At 58.3% G+C, this 16,970-nt stretch overlaps 1 protein-coding gene across 2 annotated transcripts in view; it reads left to right on the top strand.

The window, feature by feature from the left end:
* The window catches only part of KCNJ12 (potassium inwardly rectifying channel subfamily J member 12), a 37,794-nt gene extending 21,619 nt beyond the window's left edge, over window positions 1-16,175 (top strand). Inside the window, exons 3-4 of one of the 2 annotated variants that reach the window (XM_005220595.5) lie at window positions 5,471-5,589; window positions 11,636-16,175. In XM_005220595.5, coding sequence (XP_005220652.2) covers window positions 11,696-12,979 — 1,284 coding nt within the window. In that variant the 5' untranslated portion in view covers window positions 5,471-5,589; window positions 11,636-11,695 and the 3' untranslated portion in view covers window positions 12,980-16,175. 2 annotated transcript variants of the gene reach the window in all.
* Window positions 16,176-16,970: the final 795 nt, after the last annotated feature.

Consider the following 16,970-nt stretch of genomic DNA (forward strand, 5'->3'; position numbering starts at 1 on the left):
CCTGGCCTCCCACAGTACTGGTTTGCCATGAAGGAGAGGCAGCCGGGGAAAGCTTCCTGTAGGAGGCAGTCCTTAGCCCTTTGGAGAAAACTGTGGTTTTTCCTGGAGACATCTGGGCCAGACATGTGGTCAGTGCCTGAGTCTTGGTTTCCGTCGCCCTGAATCTGGACTCCAGTGATTCCTGCCCAGCTCTGGGTGGACCAGCTGTGTGACCCTGGGCATGGTGCTCACCCTCTCTGAGCCCCAGTCTGTTGTGACTATCCGAAGGAACCATAGTGTGAATGGAAGTAACATGTGTCACAGTGTCCACGTAGGTGCACAGTTCCAGTTGTTAGGGTTGGAAAAGCCTCTGTGGTGGAGGCCAGTGTGAGGCTGTGTGGGTCAGAGGGTCAGACGCCCTCTAGCTTGCTGCCTTGCCACCCTGAGCCTCAGTCTCCTCGAGCAAGGCAGGATGTGGGAGCATTTCCTCCAAAAGCCATTTCTGGGGCGTGGATTGTTCTTACTGCTGGCAGATGAGAAAGAGGAGGCTCGGGTGCCCCGGCACACGCAGCTCTAGCCCCGCTGCCTCCCTCCAGCTCGTTGAGCACATGGAGCAACATCCCAGCCTCAAGGTCTTTGTCCTTTCGCATATTTCCAAGAACGCTGCTGTCTCAAGTCACGTGTCGCCCCCTCAGAGAGGTCTTCCTGTGCCTACTTTGCTTCAGGTATGACTCGGTTCTTTCTTCCCCAGCATGGTTTTTGTCTGCCTTGCCCCCACGCAGTCTTGGCCCTGAGCACCGTGTCTGCATACAGTGGAGGCCCAGGCGCTGTCTGCCGAAGGAGTGAATGCCCCGTCCGTCGAGCAGGCGGAGCCCAAGGCCTCGCTTGTGCTCCTGGAGCCCAGCTCTCCAGAAGATCCTGAGTGGAATGATGGGTCTTCCGGAAGCCCACCCTATTTTCCCGGCCTCCTGATCTCCGAGCACAGCTTCCGGCCCATCCCAGGGTGAACCCTGGACCTCAGAGGTCTGTCAGGCCTTCCTAGTGAATCTTCTGTTCCCAAAATAAAGCCATATTTACAAGATGAGGACGGGGAGAAGAGGAAAGCTGAGAAAACAAGTGTCCCTCTGCTCCTGTAGCAAGCGTCCAGGTCCACGGGGCACTGAGGCCAGGAGTCAAGCTGTGTCCTGCCTGACCTTTGCCTGGAAGGCCTCACACTGCGCCCAGCCTGCCGTGAAGCAAGGTGGTCCTCAGTCAGGAGGACTCCTTAGGGAGGAGGTGGCTGGATGCAGAGGGACAGAGGCCAGGTCATGGGTGCGGGGCTTGGATCTGCTGCTCAGGGCCTGGTGTTGGTGGACACAATGTTTCTCTCTGCAACTTACTTCCTCCTTGCTCAAAGACACGTGGGCCATCTCACCTGGACTGTTCCTGGGTGCAGTGCCGGGCACTCAGCAGAAGCTAGACATTCAATTCCAGGGCTCTAAGAAACGTGCTGCCGGGACCTGGCAGGGAGCAGCAGGGGACCCAGGGAAATCTTGAAAGGCTTCCTAGAGGAGGCATCCTTGGAATTTGAAAGATGAAACGCAGAGCAGGGTTTTCCGAGGTGAGGGCCCAGCCCAGGCTGCGGCTCTGGGTGTGGACACTCCTGAGACGCCCCCCACTGAGGATGGGGGGTTCACACTCCCACTGTGTCCTTTTCTCTTGTTGATTTATAAGAACCCTTTATATACTAAGTATATCAGCCCTTTCTATAGCAAACGTATCATTTACTGTCCATTTTGCTTATAATGCATTTTAATAAGCAACATCACGAATATTTTTATGGTGGCCAATTTTCCAGCCTTTTGTTTCGTGGCCTTTCACATCCCAGGGCGTTCCTTGCCCCTTTGTCTCAGGTCTCTGCTCTGCTGTGCACACTTAGAAACTGTTTGAGACTTAAGTTGAAGATTGATAAATTACAGCTGTAAGGAAAACGGACACCACGGTGCCTTTGCTCACCGCATGGTCCCTCCCGCCCTATCTGCTCTCCCCTTCCTGCTTGGAGTGAAGTCCAGTCCAGGCCCTCCATGAAGGGACCTGTGACCCTCCCAGGGTGAGTCAGAGGCTCAGAGATGAGGTGGTGGGGAGGTGTGGGGGAACCAGGGTATTTCCAGCTCCATGTACTAAACTGATGAAACCCATCATGACCACATGAAATAGATAACGTTATTCATCCCATCTCACTGGTGAGAAAACTGGGCTCAGAGAGTTATGACTTGCTCAAGGCCATCCAGGAAGGGACAGAGACAAGATTGGAATGCAAGCCATACTGCCTCTGGTTTTATACTTTCAAACTCTTCTCTGGCGCCCATTGCTCTTGGGGCCAAGTCCAAACTCATTAAAATAACGTGCAGGGCCTCTCGGCACCTCTGCTTCTACACATCGGTGTGAAGTGCACAGGCACTCAGCGCCTCGTCTCCCTGCTTTTAGGGTCTCTTTCTCCACCCTGCTCAGCCCCAAATCTTTAGGATCCTGAATGCAGGTGCTGGAAGGGCCAGCCCCCTCACATGTAGTAGGAACAGAGTTCAGAGTTGGGCGAGCTTTGCCCAAGGCCTAGTGTGTGAGGAGCAGAGCCAATGTGCACCCTGCTCTCTGGGACCCCGAGTGCTCCTGGCAGTGTGTGGTCAGTCTGAGCTGGGCCCTCTCCAGGGAGTCCCCTGCCCCTGACTGGGTCATATTCCTCCCATGGCCTCCAAAGGCTCTGACCATGTCTCTGATCCTGCCTGTTGTGGCTGCTACCTAGCTCGCTGTCTTCCTGCTTGATGAAGTGCCCCTTGTAGACAAACCCTGCCGGTCCACCACAGAGCCCCTGGTGCCCAGCTGAGTCCAGCAGTGAGCGAGCGCTCAGGAAAGTTTGCCTCCCAGAGGGAGGTCCAGAGAGGGATGGGGGCCTGCCCTAGGTCACACAGTGAGTTTGAGCAGAGCTGGGGGCCCCATGAGTAATCCCAAGATCCCCCAGGCCCCACTTGGTCCCGGGACCCAAGGAGGCCCAGGGATGGGGCAGTGTCTGTAATGGCCACTCTAGCAAAGGGCACAAGGAGTCTTGGTCCTCTGCTGCTTCCAGGGGCCCGGGGCCAAGGACACCCTGTCTCCCTTCTGCTCCTACTCCTCGTGGAAGGATGTTCTCAAGATAAAAATACCCTCGGAAGTATTTCCTGGTGCCTGGCGTGACCTGTCTTCCACACTGGGGGCCAGAACTTCCTGCCCTGGCTTCACCTCAGGGCTCAGAGAGTGGACATTTATCCCTCCTGGCTGCTTGGTTCAGCCTAGCCTTGTGGTCAGTGCATCCAGCCCCTGTCTCCAGGCCGTGGTATCTGAGGGGCCTGAGGGGTTGTGGTCGCTGTGGTTCCTGTAGCCGGCACTTACTGGCACCCTTGCCAGAGATGACACCCTGGGCACAGAGCTGGGGGGTGGGGGCAGGGCGGCCAGACCCAACCCCTGCAGAGCTCAGGGCTCTCCTGCTTCAGTGCCTGTTGGGTGCGTCCTGAGAGCAACAGACCGGGCCACACAGGAGGTGTCGTCCTCTTAGAACCCTGGGATGGCCGGCATTTACTGGGCGTCTGCTGTGCTGGACACCCTCTTTGTAGCCTCCCCATTTTGCAGATGAGAAGCCTGAGGCCCAGGGAAGTTCCCACTGGGAGCTAGGGGGTGATCAGGCCTCGAATGCAGGGCTGAGGCTCGCTGGTCCCCGAGCCCCACCCTCCAGGGGAGGCTGTCGTTGGTGAGGACGGTGACTGTGGTGGTGGAGCCGTGTGGTGCCCAGCTGGTGCCCAGTGCACTTCCCCCATGGCATTGGAGCAAGGCTGAGCAGCAAGGGGAAGGGTCCTGCCCCTGACTGACAGGATGGTCCTGGGGGGAAAGCAGAGGGCTCCCCTCCCTTGCTGGGAGGCTGAGGGACAGTCTCGCTGTCAGGTCAGGTCATCCCTGTCAGCTGAAGACCCTGCCCCTGCTCTGACCTTCCCTGTTCAGGACTGTGGACCCCCCCTCAGGAATATGTTTAGTGAACCTCCGACGGTTGGGGGTCACATCTGTCTCATGGGCCGTGGCCACTGCAGGGGAAGATGGAGCGCTGGGCTCTTGTCCCTGAGCTGCCACTCACCGTGTGTCTTTGTGAGCCGGGGCAAGTCCCTGCTCTGCTCAAAGGCTCTGTCTCCTCCTTCTGGAGCTGGTTTGCTTCCCTCACAGGAGAAAGCCCGTTTTAGGGAGCAGGGAGGCAGAGGCTGAGAGCCCGGGGAAGGCAGGCCGAATGACCCCAGCAAGTGGGAGGCAGGCGCTCCTCCGTCTGCCCTTCCCCATGGCCAGATGTCATCTCCCCTGCTCAGAGTTCCAGCTCTCGGTGACCTCGCCCTGCTCAGCCTCAGTTTTCCCATCTATCCCTCAGGGTGGGCTGTGAAGGTTGGAGTATCAGTGAGGCAAGGAACCCAGCACCCAGGGCCACACACATTGGGTGTCCACTCCAGGAGAAGGACAAGAGGTCAGAGGCCCCGGAACTAGTCCTCTCTCAAAAGTCCAGCTGCCTGTTGGGAGTCTGGGGTCGAGCCTCCATCGTTCTTAGAGGGGCCAATGGCAAGGCCCCTGGCTGCTGCTTTGGGAACCATGAGGGATGGGGAAGCAGGGGGCTGAGGGCTGGATGTCTTGAGGTGAGCCTGGAGTGAAGGGAGACCAGCCAGGCCACCTCCTAAAAGCATGAGCAGGTGCCCCGAGCCAGGAAGTGACTCAGCCAAGGTCATACAGCTGGTGAGAGGCAGAGTTGCAACTGAAACTGGGTTTGTATGCTTCTAAACCCACCACTGGCGTTGCCTGAGAAGGCTTGTGATACGGGGCTGACTCACCACCAGTTCCCTTAATCCCAGCTGGAAGATCCAGCGTGACTGTGGATGCCCGCCAATGGTAGCTGCGAGAGAGTGGCCTGCATGGGCACTGTGGCCAGAGGACATCTCAGGTGGACTCGCCTCCAAAGACTCCCCAATGCCCCCTTCCCCCTGCCCCCTGCCCAGACCTCATGGTGTGCTGCAGAGGAAGGCAGGGGCTGTCCGCTCACAGCGGGGCCTGTGGTTGGTGTGCTGAAGGCTCTGCAGCTAGCCAGGTGCGCAAGCCACACCCTGAGGGCCTCTGACCTGAGGAGGTGCCCCGTCTCTGCAGCAGGAGCAGCAGCGGCTCCGACTTCATAGGGTTCCAACGTCGTGAGGCTTGCCTGAGTTGGTGTCTGTGAAGCGCCTACCAAGTGGCTGGCATGCAATGGGCATTCAGTAACTGTCAGCAGTCACCTTCTCTGGGGGCCCGCATCGGACTGCCTTTCTCTGGTTCTGAAGGGTTGTTATGAACAGACTCACAGGGTCCTCCACCTTCCACGGGATCCTGGGAAAGCAAACAGAAATGGGGGTTTGTGTGGGAGTTGATGACTGTTGAGCTCCCCCCAGCAAGGAGAATGGTAACTGTGCTCTGTCACCTTCAGGGTCTTCCAGCCGCTGAGGCCTCTCCAGCCGGTGGGGCAATGGCAGCCACAGCTAATGCAGCCTTGAAGACGGTCACTTGCTTGGTGAGCACCGTTACTTAGAAGATAGGGCTCCAGAGGTAAGATTGGGGCACGGGTGTCCACCTGTCTACCCAGTCATCCTTCCATCCAGACACTCATCTCTTTACCCACCTGCCCATCCACCCAGTTATGTGACCTCTCGTCCACCCTCTATCCATCATCCATCCATCTAACTCTTCATCCACCTACCCAACCCATCCAGCCATCCTTCCATCCATTCACCTCCCCTGCCAGCTATCCAGTCACCCATTCATCCATCCATCCACCCACCCACCCACCCATCCATAGATTCATCTGTCCATCTGTCCTTCCACTCATTCATCCATCCACTCAAACATCCATTCACCCACTCTGTCCATCTGTCCATCCATCTGCTCAGTCCATCCGTCCATCCACTAATGCACTCAAACATCCATCCACCCAACTCATCCAGACCTTTCTCACCCACCTAACTGACCCACCCCTCTAGTCATCCTCCATCCATCCATCCACATGTCAGCCCCGTTTATCCATCTACACGCTTGACCACCCATCGGTACATGCAACGGTCTCCTCATTCATTGATTCATCCATGCCTCTGTTCAGCAGCTTATTCCTTTGTCCTGTCTGAGCAGCAAACATTTACTGGGTGCCCGCTCTGTTCCAGGCCTTCCTCAATCTCTCTGGACTTCTGAGATTGGCCAGAGATGGGGCCAAGGCAAAACCAACTCTCACACAAGGTGGAAAAGCACCTTCTGGTCCTGACAGAAGAAGCCCAGGGCCAGAGAATCTAAAAGGGCCTCAGGGAAGTGGTGGGCTTCCACTGATTCCTAACCGATGGATTTCCAGCATTCCCATTAGCTGTGATTTGGAGACTGGACCACGTGGGGCGAGGGTCACCACAGGAACATCCATAAGGAGCCTGTTGCAGTGTCCAGATAGCAATGCCTGGACAGGAGGGGTCTGTGGGCAAGGAGGGGGAGGATGGCTTTGATCATTCAGGAGATAAAATGCACAGGACCTGGGGAGGGAGTGGATTTGGGGGCTGAAGAGGAGGGAGGAGGCCAGGCTTGTTGACTGGGGTGACTGGGGAAATGGTTGGGCTGCCCAGTGACCTCACAGGGTGCGGGGGGTGTGAGGAAAGAAGGAGACTGAGGGGGGAGGTAGGGGGAAGGGGGTCAGCTTTGGAGAGGAGGAGGAGCCTGTTGGCTCTGCGGTGCTGGGAGGACGTAGAGGGCGTGGGCTCAGGGTTGGGAGTCCCTGCTGCGGAGCAGCCCAGAGGCCTGAGGAAGGCCCAGGCCTGAGGGGCCCTGCGAGCTTGGTAGAGCAGGTTCCCCAAGTGTGCTCTTTGTAGTGGGGAGCTGCTCCCTGGCCTGCCACTGCACCAGGAAAGACTGGTGTTGGTGGCTGGAAACTGGGCAGGTGGGCCTGGAAGTGGGGAGGGCCCAGGGACAGCTGAGCGTCGGCCAGGCCCATCACCAGCACACAGCTCTCCTCAGGCCTCACACGGGGCCCCACCCTGAGGGCCTGCACAGTGTTGACTCCAAATGTTTGCAGCCTGTGGGTGACATCTGGGGAAGGGGAAGGACTGTGTCTGGGAAAGGTGGGCAGGCACAGGAGATGGCCATCATCACTGCAGACTGTGAGGGCAGAGGTGTTGGGCTCTCCCCAACCAGCCTTAGCCTGCTTACTGGACCCTGAGGTGCCAGCCTGCCCTCCCCATGCCAGGGATGCCCCTCTCCTGCCTTTGCACCCTGAGCTGCCCTTTCTCCCTGTGGTGCACCCTCCAAGTGTGGCCCAGACCCCTTGCTCCCTGTGTGACTGGGTGAGGCACCCTTCTCAGAGCCTCCGTCTCCCCACCGGCAGATGACGGGTTACATTTTTCAAGCCCTTGTGCTGAGTCTGATAGATAATGTCTGGATTAGAAAAGAGGGCGTGGCCACCACAGGCTGTAGTGATAAAGTGCTCTGTGATGGATTAATGATGTCTGCCTTGGGCAGGGACCAGGAAGGAGGTGTTTGTAGGTTACATGCTAGCTTTCCCTGAGACAAGTGCTTTGTAAGGATTCTTCCAGTTGACCATGAGGTGGTGAGTGCCCCTTCCCTGGATGTTCCAAGCGGGGCCTGAATGGCCATAGATCAGGGGCGCTTGCAAGGGTCTTGCCTCTGCTTTTGTGTGCTGAGAGAGGGGCTATTTGTGTCTCATCACCACCTGGCATTGCAGGAACCCTGAGGACTGAGGCTAGGAATACAGTGTCATGTCCACAATCTGGCCTTGGGGCTTGGAGGAGATAAGGAGATGGGAAGTTGAGTTCTCTTCAACCTCCCACACTAGGTGCTCACTTATGAAAGGCTGTATGACCCTGGGTAGGTGACTCAAGCTTTCTGAGCTTCAGTTTCCTCACCCAGAAAGTCATAAGAAGGGATTACATGGGCTATTTGAGCTCTTAGTGCCTGGAAGGTAGTAAGTGCCTGACAAATACTGATCACTCTGTTCACACCTATGCAGGGGTCCTGCCACCTGGGAATCCTCCCAGGGAGGGGGACATTGAGCGCCTCCTCAGTGGCCCCTCTATCGACCCAACTAGTCAGTGCTTTCTTGGCTTTGCCCTGGTCCCCTCTCGGATGCTGCAGAAACCTGAGGCCCAGAGCCTCAGGGGACCTGGCAGAGGGTGGCCCTCTCCATCCGGAGGCACCTCCTGATGACTTGGCCCCACCGGTAGTCATGCGTTAGCTGCCTGCCTAAAAGCTCCCAGCCCAGTCCCTGCTGGGGCACTGAGTCTGCTGGGTGCCAGAGCCTCTGTGCGTGGGTGCTGTGGCTGGCGGGCATGCCGGCTCTGGAGACGCTGGGATCAGGACAGGTTTGCCACCCCTTGGGGCTCTCTGGGTCCAGCCCACTGAGGGTGCCTCACACTCCACCTCTGCTGCTGTAGTTACCTGTCCTGGCTCAGGTGGGAGATCCCAGTGCCTGTCTCCCCTTCCCCTCCTAGCAACATCTGGGACCCCTGCCAGTCAACCTGGGCTTCCACTGCTGTGGTGTTAACTATTGTCTTTATCATGTATCTCCTCCTGGCCCATGACGTGTTTTGTGACCTGGAACAAGTCTCAGCCTCAGTTTTCCCATTTATAAAATGGAGAGCTAGCCTCCTTGCTTGCTAAGGCCTCTTCCAGCAAAGCGAATCTAGCTTCCTGTCTGTCTAATCTAACTGTATGTACCCGCTGAGCAGGAGCTAGATAGACCTGTACATCCCTGGTTGAGGATGTTGTCCCACTTTTCTTTCTTTTTTTTTTTTTTGGCCATGCCCTGCAACTTTTGGGATGTTTGTTCCCAGATTAGAGATGGGATCCAACTTAGGTCCCCTGCAGTGGAAGTGCAGAATCCTAACCACTAGACCACCAGGGATGTCCCCCACATTTCTTAAACTGAGTCCTTAAAGACCACAGAGCCCTGCAACCTTGCCTTCTGTGTATGGAGGGTCCCTGCATGTTTGGCAAGTTTGTGGTGCCAGGGCTCCTACTGTGGGTCTTTTTCTCAGCCTTTCTTGGTGGTGGTGTGTTTACCAAGTGCCTGTGAGGACTCCCCACACCCCTGGCATCTCATGCACACACACACATACACACATGTGCACACAGAGCTGTCTGCTCTGTCTCTGCTCCTTAGTTTCCAGGGGTCTTTGCTTGGGTGACTTTGCTCCAAGTACCAGTTTCCAGCTCTGAATAGTGGGGGAGTGGGCTGTGAATGTGGCCTGTGGATTTTCTCTATGGTTTTAGGAGAAACATCAATAAAATAGGTCTGGGTGGGGCATAGGCACCCAGCCCAGGCAGAGATGCCAGTGGTCATTGTGATACCCGCCACCTGACTGGGAGCTGGCCCAGTCACAGCCTCCATGTGAGGCTGCCCAGCTGCTGGGAACAGTCGTGCCAGTCTGGGCTCTCCTGGCCTTTGATTCTTTTGATTCTGTCCCCGTTACAGGCCTCAAGCTGCTCAGAGCCTTACCTGGAGCAGCCGTGACCTGCTGGACATCCCGCAAGTTCTCCCGGCCACACAGACCTGCCCCTTGCAATCCGGTGGCATGCTGCAGGCTTCTGAGTGCCCCATCCTGGTCACCTCTGCTTGGAAGGCCCAGGAATCTTGGGCTGGGCTGTCTTCCAGGCATGGTCCCTGGGGTACCCCCACCGCTGGCTCCTTGCCTCCTGGCTCAGGCAGAAGCAGTGCCCACCATTATAGCCTCAGGCCTCAGCTCTTCAGACCCAGGGTGAGGTAGTCAGCTGCAGCAGCTGTAGGGGAGAATCGCAGTGTGAGGAGAGCTGCCGCAGAGCCTGGGGTCCCCACGGTGGGAGACACTGTGTCAGACAGAAGTAGTTCTGAGTTCAGCTCTCCTGCTTACTAGTTATGTGATTTTGGGAAAATCATTTGACCTCTCTGGAACTCCATCCAGAGAGTAGAAACAGCCACAGTAGTTACCTCCTTGGGCTGCTGAGGAGTGACCCAGGAGTGTTTGCTGACGGGTCTGGCCTGCTCTCCTTGTGGACGGATGAGCTGGGAGGATTGTGTACTTGCCAGACCTGGGGATCCAGTGACACTGGCAACTGGATGGCTCCTGGGAGGGGTCTGCAGCCTGGCTGGTTGAGTGGGATCCACCTTCACCTTCTCCCAGGTGTTTGGAGCAGAGGTCAGAGGTGGTGCCCTCTCTGCGGCTCTGGCTGTACCCCGTCCCACAGACCAGGGCTGATCCCAACTTAGCCACCTCCTGGCTGTCACCTCCATTCCCTTTCTACTGGTCTGGCTGCCCTGGGACCTTCTCTGGGGCCTCAGCATCTCAGTGCATTCAAGTGCTCCCAGGCTCACCTGGCTCTGACCTCATGGTGCGACTGGTTTGGAGTTGGAGAGGCGTGGGGCCCATCAGTGCCCTGCCACACCATTCCCGCTTGGTGCCTGACACAGAAAGCCACATGGCCTCCGTGCCCACCCATGGGCCCAAGTGGAGTTGGGATCTCCCGTCTACAGATGCTGCCCCAGAACCAGCAGGGCCATGGGGAGGGGTGGCTTCCTGTGCATCCGGGGCCTGGATGCTTGCCCCCAGCAGTTAGAATGGGATTTGTCTGGCCGTGGGAACAGTGCTGGGGGTGTGGCTTGGGACCGACCACCCAGTGTGTGAGTGTGTGTGCCAACCAGGTGCTGTGCCAAGTGGGCTGAGGACGAGGGCTCTTATTTAGAGCTGAGGAAGGCAGGGGTGGCGGAGGCCCCCAGGCTGAGGTCAGCAGTCAGTGACCCCTCTGGAGGCTGACTCATGGGCCCCCTTCTAGCCACCTTTGGTGATGGGGAGGCCACAGGCCTAGCTTATGGGCAGTGAGAATAGGCACCTGGGGGAGAGTGGGAGTGTCAGGAGGGTGGTGGGTCCAGCTTTGGGTGTCCATCAGGCCCAGGTCCAGGCCCCAAGAGTGAAACTGCTGTGAACAAACAGCAAACCCCTGTACTCAGGGAGCTGGTGCTCTTGTGGTGGGATGGCTTGTGCAGCCCCGAGCAAGCTGTTGTTGTGGTCACTGGTGTTATGGGGTCAGGGAGGGATGTGTGGGATTCGAGTGGGGTTCTGGGGGGTGTACAGTTTTCTCAGGTGCAGGGAGGCCCTGGGAGATGCCCCCGAGGCATCAAAGCCAGGGCTTAGAGGAGGGTGTCCAGGTGGACCCAGGGGCGAGCAAGGGAAGGCTGGAGACGAGATGGACTGACTCCTGGTGGCTGCCGTGGGCACTGGCACCAAGCAGGAAGGCCAGCATGGTGGCTTTCATGCTGGTCTTCATGGGTGATTTCAAGGACTCAGGCCAGGAGGGTAGAAGAAGGAGCCGGATCCTGAATCCTGAATATATTGGAAAGCAGAGCCCTTGGTGGGAAAAAGGGGGACTGAGGAAGAACCCAGGGCTCTTGTCTGGAGCAGCTGGGAGTTTGGAGGCAGGCGGGGAGCTGGCTGAGATGGGAGGGAGGACCAAGAACTGGTTGTGGGTGAGTCTGGGTCTCCGCAACCATGGCTGGGCTGGGATGGAGGCGTGGAGGTTGGGGGGCAGCTACTGCGCCAGCACCGCCATCAGCCCTGCCATCCTTCTGTTGCAGGAGCTGCTCAATCCTGAGCCAGTCTGGGGTCAAGCGGGGTCTGCTGCCCCCACCTCCTGGATGACTGCGTCCGGCCGCACAAACCCCTACAGCATCGTGTCTTCAGAGGAGGACGGGCTGCACTTGGTCACCATGTCGGGCGCCAACGGCTTCGGCAATGGCAAGGTGCACACGCGGCGCAGGTGCCGGAATCGCTTCGTCAAGAAGAATGGCCAGTGCAACATCGAGTTCGCCAACATGGATGAGAAGTCGCAGCGCTACCTGGCGGACATGTTCACCACGTGCGTGGACATCCGCTGGCGCTACATGCTGCTCATCTTCTCGCTGGCCTTCCTCGCCTCCTGGTTGCTGTTCGGGGTCATCTTCTGGGTCATTGCTGTGGCCCATGGGGACCTGGAGCCTGCTGAAGCCCATGGCCGCACGCCGTGCGTGCTGCAGGTGCATGGCTTCATGGCGGCCTTCCTCTTCTCCATTGAGACGCAGACCACCATTGGCTACGGGCTGCGCTGCGTGACCGAGGAGTGCCCGGTGGCGGTGTTCATGGTGGTGGCGCAGTCCATCGTGGGCTGCATCATCGACTCCTTCATGATTGGCGCCATCATGGCCAAGATGGCGCGGCCCAAGAAGCGTGCACAGACGCTGCTATTCAGCCACAATGCGGTGGTGGCGCTGCGTGACGGCAAGCTCTGCCTCATGTGGCGCGTGGGCAACCTACGCAAGAGCCATATTGTGGAGGCCCACGTGCGGGCCCAGCTCATCAAGCCCCGGGTCACGGAGGAGGGCGAGTACATCCCGCTGGACCAGATCGACATTGATGTAGGCTTTGACAAGGGCCTGGACCGCATCTTCCTGGTGTCTCCCATCACCATCCTGCACGAGATCGACGAGGCCAGCCCTCTGTTTGGCATCAGCCGGCAGGACCTGGAAACGGATGACTTCGAGATCGTTGTCATCCTGGAGGGCATGGTGGAGGCCACGGCCATGACCACGCAGGCCCGCAGCTCCTACCTGGCCAACGAGATCCTGTGGGGCCACCGCTTTGAGCCTGTCCTCTTTGAGGAGAAAAACCAGTACAAGATCGACTACTCGCATTTCCACAAGACGTACGAGGTGCCATCCACACCCCGCTGCAGTGCCAAGGACCTAGTGGAGAACAAGTTCTTGCTGCCAAGCACCAACTCCTTCTGCTACGAGAATGAGCTGGCCTTCCTGAGCCGCGACGAGGAGGACGAGGTGGACGGAGAGCAAGACAGCCTCGGCCCCCAGGCCAGGCGCGACTTTGACAGGCCGCAGGCCGGCACAGCCCTTGAGCAGCGGCCTTACAGACGGGAGTCTGAGATCTGAGCTGCCGTCGGTCGGCCGAGGTGCAGCATCTGCCCCGCCAAGGAGAGGCCTGAGCCCCTCGAGGGCTCTGGGCCTGAGCAGGATGAGCTTGGGCCCTGGTTGCAGACTCAGTAGCGTTTTAGATGTTTTATGTTTCTTTACAACGCCTGGGAATGTTGGCGGGAGAGTGGGTGGCTTGTGCTGCCTCCAGAGCTGGGGAAGGCCCAGGGGTGGGGAGGTGGCCTCCGGGCACTGGGCTGCAGGAGCCAGGGCCTTCTGCCTGAGGAGGGAGCTGCAGCCTGTCCAGAGACGGCTGACCAGCCACCTGACCTCTGAGGGCGAAGGCCAGCAGGCAGTAGGGTGCCTCACTGGTTTTTACCTTGGGGAGAAACACCAGTTTCGGCTTTCTCAATCTTAGTTTGAGTAAGACTGTTTACAAAAAAAAAAAGAAAATTAACATGTGATTGATTTTTATAATTTGTTGGGGGGAGAAAGGACAGTTAGAATCCTGTTAGTCTGCTAGGATGCAAGTAGCTGAGTGGAGTTTCCAGCAAGTTCCCGATGCTGGGCAGGCCTCTCTTCCGTGAAGACGGCGCATGTGCCTGATGGTGCCGCCTGCAGGGTAGGCGTGGGGCTCACCCCCATTCTTTGTGCTCACAAAGTGAATTGGATTTCATTTGTGATGGCAATACCGAGACCATGTTAATGATCCTAATGGAAGCTTTCCAGTGTTACTGGGCTGGGGGTAAGGGCCAGGAAGAGTCTGGGAAAAGCTTTCAGGTTTGACTCTGTACCTCCTGCGAGGCATATCTCAGGGCCGGGGTGGGACCTGCCGCCTACCGCCCCCAACCCTGACCTGCCGGGTTCTCCTGTTTGCTTCTCTCTCCTTTTCTGCCCAGAGGCCTCTACCCCTTCCCCTGAACTGTGGGGGTGGATGGCTCCATGGGAAGGAGAGCTGGGCTCCCCAACTCCAAGGAAGTGTTTCAGCCCCATCCCTACGGGGCCCCAGCATGAGTCGTGCCTTAGAGACCCTGGGAGTTTGGCTCCAGTTGTCACTGTTTTTATTGGACCCACGTGTCCTCTCCGCAGCCCCCAACTCCACCATATTCCTCTGTCTGCAGAGGTTGGGCTGACCTGGCACCCCACCCTCCCAAGGCGAGCAGTGCAGGTGTGCCCGGGCGGGGCCCAGCTGGGCTATGCCCTGATGCTGAACACACAAGAGTGTCCTAGGAAAGGTGAGCTTATCAGCACACACCTCTGGGTCGGGTAGAGGCTTGGGTTCCTTGTTTGTCACTGGCTTTTGGCTCTGCCAGCCCAAGAGCTGCCCAGCACAGGCTTGTTCTTGATGGAGAAAGCAGCTGGCAGGGGCCAGGCCTCAGGATGGAGCCTGGGCCTTTCCTGGGACTGCTGAGAGCACTGTGCTCACATATGACTGGGCTGTTCAGTCATTAGAGAGCTGGCATCTCCCCAGCCCACCTGCCCAGGTGCTGTGGGACAACTCACGACCAGGAGGTGCTAGGACTCCAGCCCCTCCCCTCCTCCAACCCCAAGGCAGCTGGAGGCTTGCCCCAAGGTCAGGGGCCATGCGGGTCCCAGCACCGACTGTCCATTCCCAGCCAGACAGCCCTGCCCTGGCCTCACCGCACCCTAACTTTCAGTCAGGAACAGTCAAAAGGGTCAATCCCAAGCAGGTGGAGGCTGCTCGTTCGCTCAAGATCTACTGGATGGGCCTCTCTCCTTCCCAGCCCTGAGCCCCGGGCTTCTTCAGCCTTAGTCAGGGGGGTGGGGTGTGGAGTCCCCGTGGGAGCCATGAGGGTAGCAGATGGCCCTGGTTGTTTGGGGCTGGCACACAGGCCTGCCGGGCCAGCCCTCCACTCACCGCACCCAGGCCCCAGCTGTCTCGAGTGGCCTGGGGCACCTCCTCTCAGGCCTGCCCACCTCCCAGGCTCACACTGGATGGCTCAGGCCACAGACTCTGCAGGAGGGCCACTCCGAGCTGCCTTTCATCTCTCACCAAAGGCAGATGCTGTGTTTTCAAACTCCACTATCTGCTTTTTGCCTCCTCTGTGTTTATTTATTTATTTATTTATTGCTTGTGCTAAAGACCAAAATAGTCTCCCTCTTTAGTGCCCTTGAAGCAGGAGGGCAGATGGAGCAGCTGTGTGTGCAGAGGCAGGATCAGGTGGCCCCTGGGTCGTGTGTGCCTGTGTGTGGGGTATGGAGTTGTGAACTCACTGAGTGTGCCATGTGCTGTGTGTGTGCGGAGCACGTGTGTTGTGTGGGAGTCTGTGGGCACACAGGTGTAGGTCATATGTGGCCTATGTGCTGTACAGGTGGGGGTACAAACTTGCTCTGCCCCCAGCCCCTGGCAGTGGTATTTCCAGGAAGCTTCCTGGCAGCCTGGGCCTGGTGGTGCGGGGCCTGGAGCTGCCCGAGGCGCCCTCTGCCCGGAGAAAGCAAGCTGCTTATGTGGGGAGGGACCTGGAGCCAAGTGTGTGAGAGCCGAGGCGTGAATTCCCATATTGAGTCATCTCGTCCATGTGCCAGTGAAGTGTGTCCAGTGACGGCTTTTCCTGGAAGTGCTTGAGTCTGTGCATAGGAGTGTCCTGCAGATGTGTGCCCACGACCATCTCCACATGTGTGTGAACCCGGGCAGGTGGCGTCTGTGTATGATACTCCGTGTGGCTCATGGGTCTGTTTGTGTGTTTGTTGGTTACTGTGTTTCCAGGCTGCGGGGCTGGGCACACAGCACTGACAGACCTCAGCTGTGGTCCCACCAGCCCTCTGCCCCGACTCTGTCCACATGGGCAGGTAAGGGGCACGGGTGACAGGGTGAGGCTTCTGTGCATGTTGGCACAAGGTGACAGCCACACAGGTATGTGAGTCTGCCACCTCCAAAGGTGAGCATCTGCACATGACTGCATGTTAGGAGGCCTGTGTGCATCTGTCCACAAACACACATACATGCATGCGCCAGGCTCCGGCCGCAGAGCTGCGCCTGTCCGCCGAGGGTGGCGTGTGTGTCTGTGGGCCGCTCGTGTCCGCTCAGGCCCAGGTGTGTTTCTCAGAACACGGCACCCCTGCCTGCCATACCTGCTGGTGCTGTGCCGCTCAGTCCCTGCCCCCAGAGGGTCCCAGTGGGGGCTGGGGACCTTGTGGGAAGGAGGCCCCTGCAAAGGTCAAATCGATGTCAAATATATTTTAAATGGTGAAACGAGGAGAATTTTCATGTTATTTTCAACACAGAGCGTCTGGAGGTGTAGGCCATGAGACTAGACCACACTACACTCATCTCAGCCTCCTGGAGCGGTGCCGTGTGCAGACGTGTGTTGAGAGGCCCTGCCTGGTGTGGTGCGCACGGCCCCTCGTGTTGCCCCCGACCCCCACCCAGCACCCCGTGACCTGCGGGGGGCTCCCCAGAGGCTGATGAAGGAGGACAGAGAGGACAGAAGCAGCCTCCTTGCAGACCCCTGCGTGTTCCTCAGGCTGTGACCTGGCCCAAGTGTGCCCGACAGCCGCCACAGCTGGGCCCCGGGCCCCTGCAGGGTCCTCCCCAGGCCTGTGCCTCCCTTTCCCTTTCTCCTGCAAGGGTTTGGCGAGGGCAGGGCTGATGTGTGCTGAGCCCCCAGAATGAGGCAGGCCTGGCTCCCACTGGTGTGGGGGAGCTGAGAGGGGTTGAAGTGGGGGCAGCAGGGCCGCAGAGGGCAGGCTCGTGCGGCTGCAGTGTGGACACGTTGGCCTGTTCTGGGCTAAGAATATCATCACCTCAAGGGTCTCTGTTGGAAGAAGCCCCCAAGGAAAGGATCCTTCCTTTTGCCCAAACTTTCCCTGAGTGGAGACCCCTCTGTGTCAGTGAAGATCCACGCCATGATTCCGGGCCGCTGGAGAGGGAGCCGGGTGGGGACGGGGCTGTGGTCCCGTGAAGGCTTCTTGGCCCGTGTCCCCGTGGGTTGGACCCAGAGGCGATTGGCTTGATGAGGGCGGCGGGTGCTCTCCTCCTCTGGCCCTGGAG

This window comes from Bos taurus, chromosome 19 (assembly GCF_002263795.3).
Source record: "Bos taurus isolate L1 Dominette 01449 registration number 42190680 breed Hereford chromosome 19, ARS-UCD2.0, whole genome shotgun sequence".
Classification (NCBI taxonomy): Eukaryota; Metazoa; Chordata; class Mammalia; order Artiodactyla; family Bovidae; genus Bos; species Bos taurus.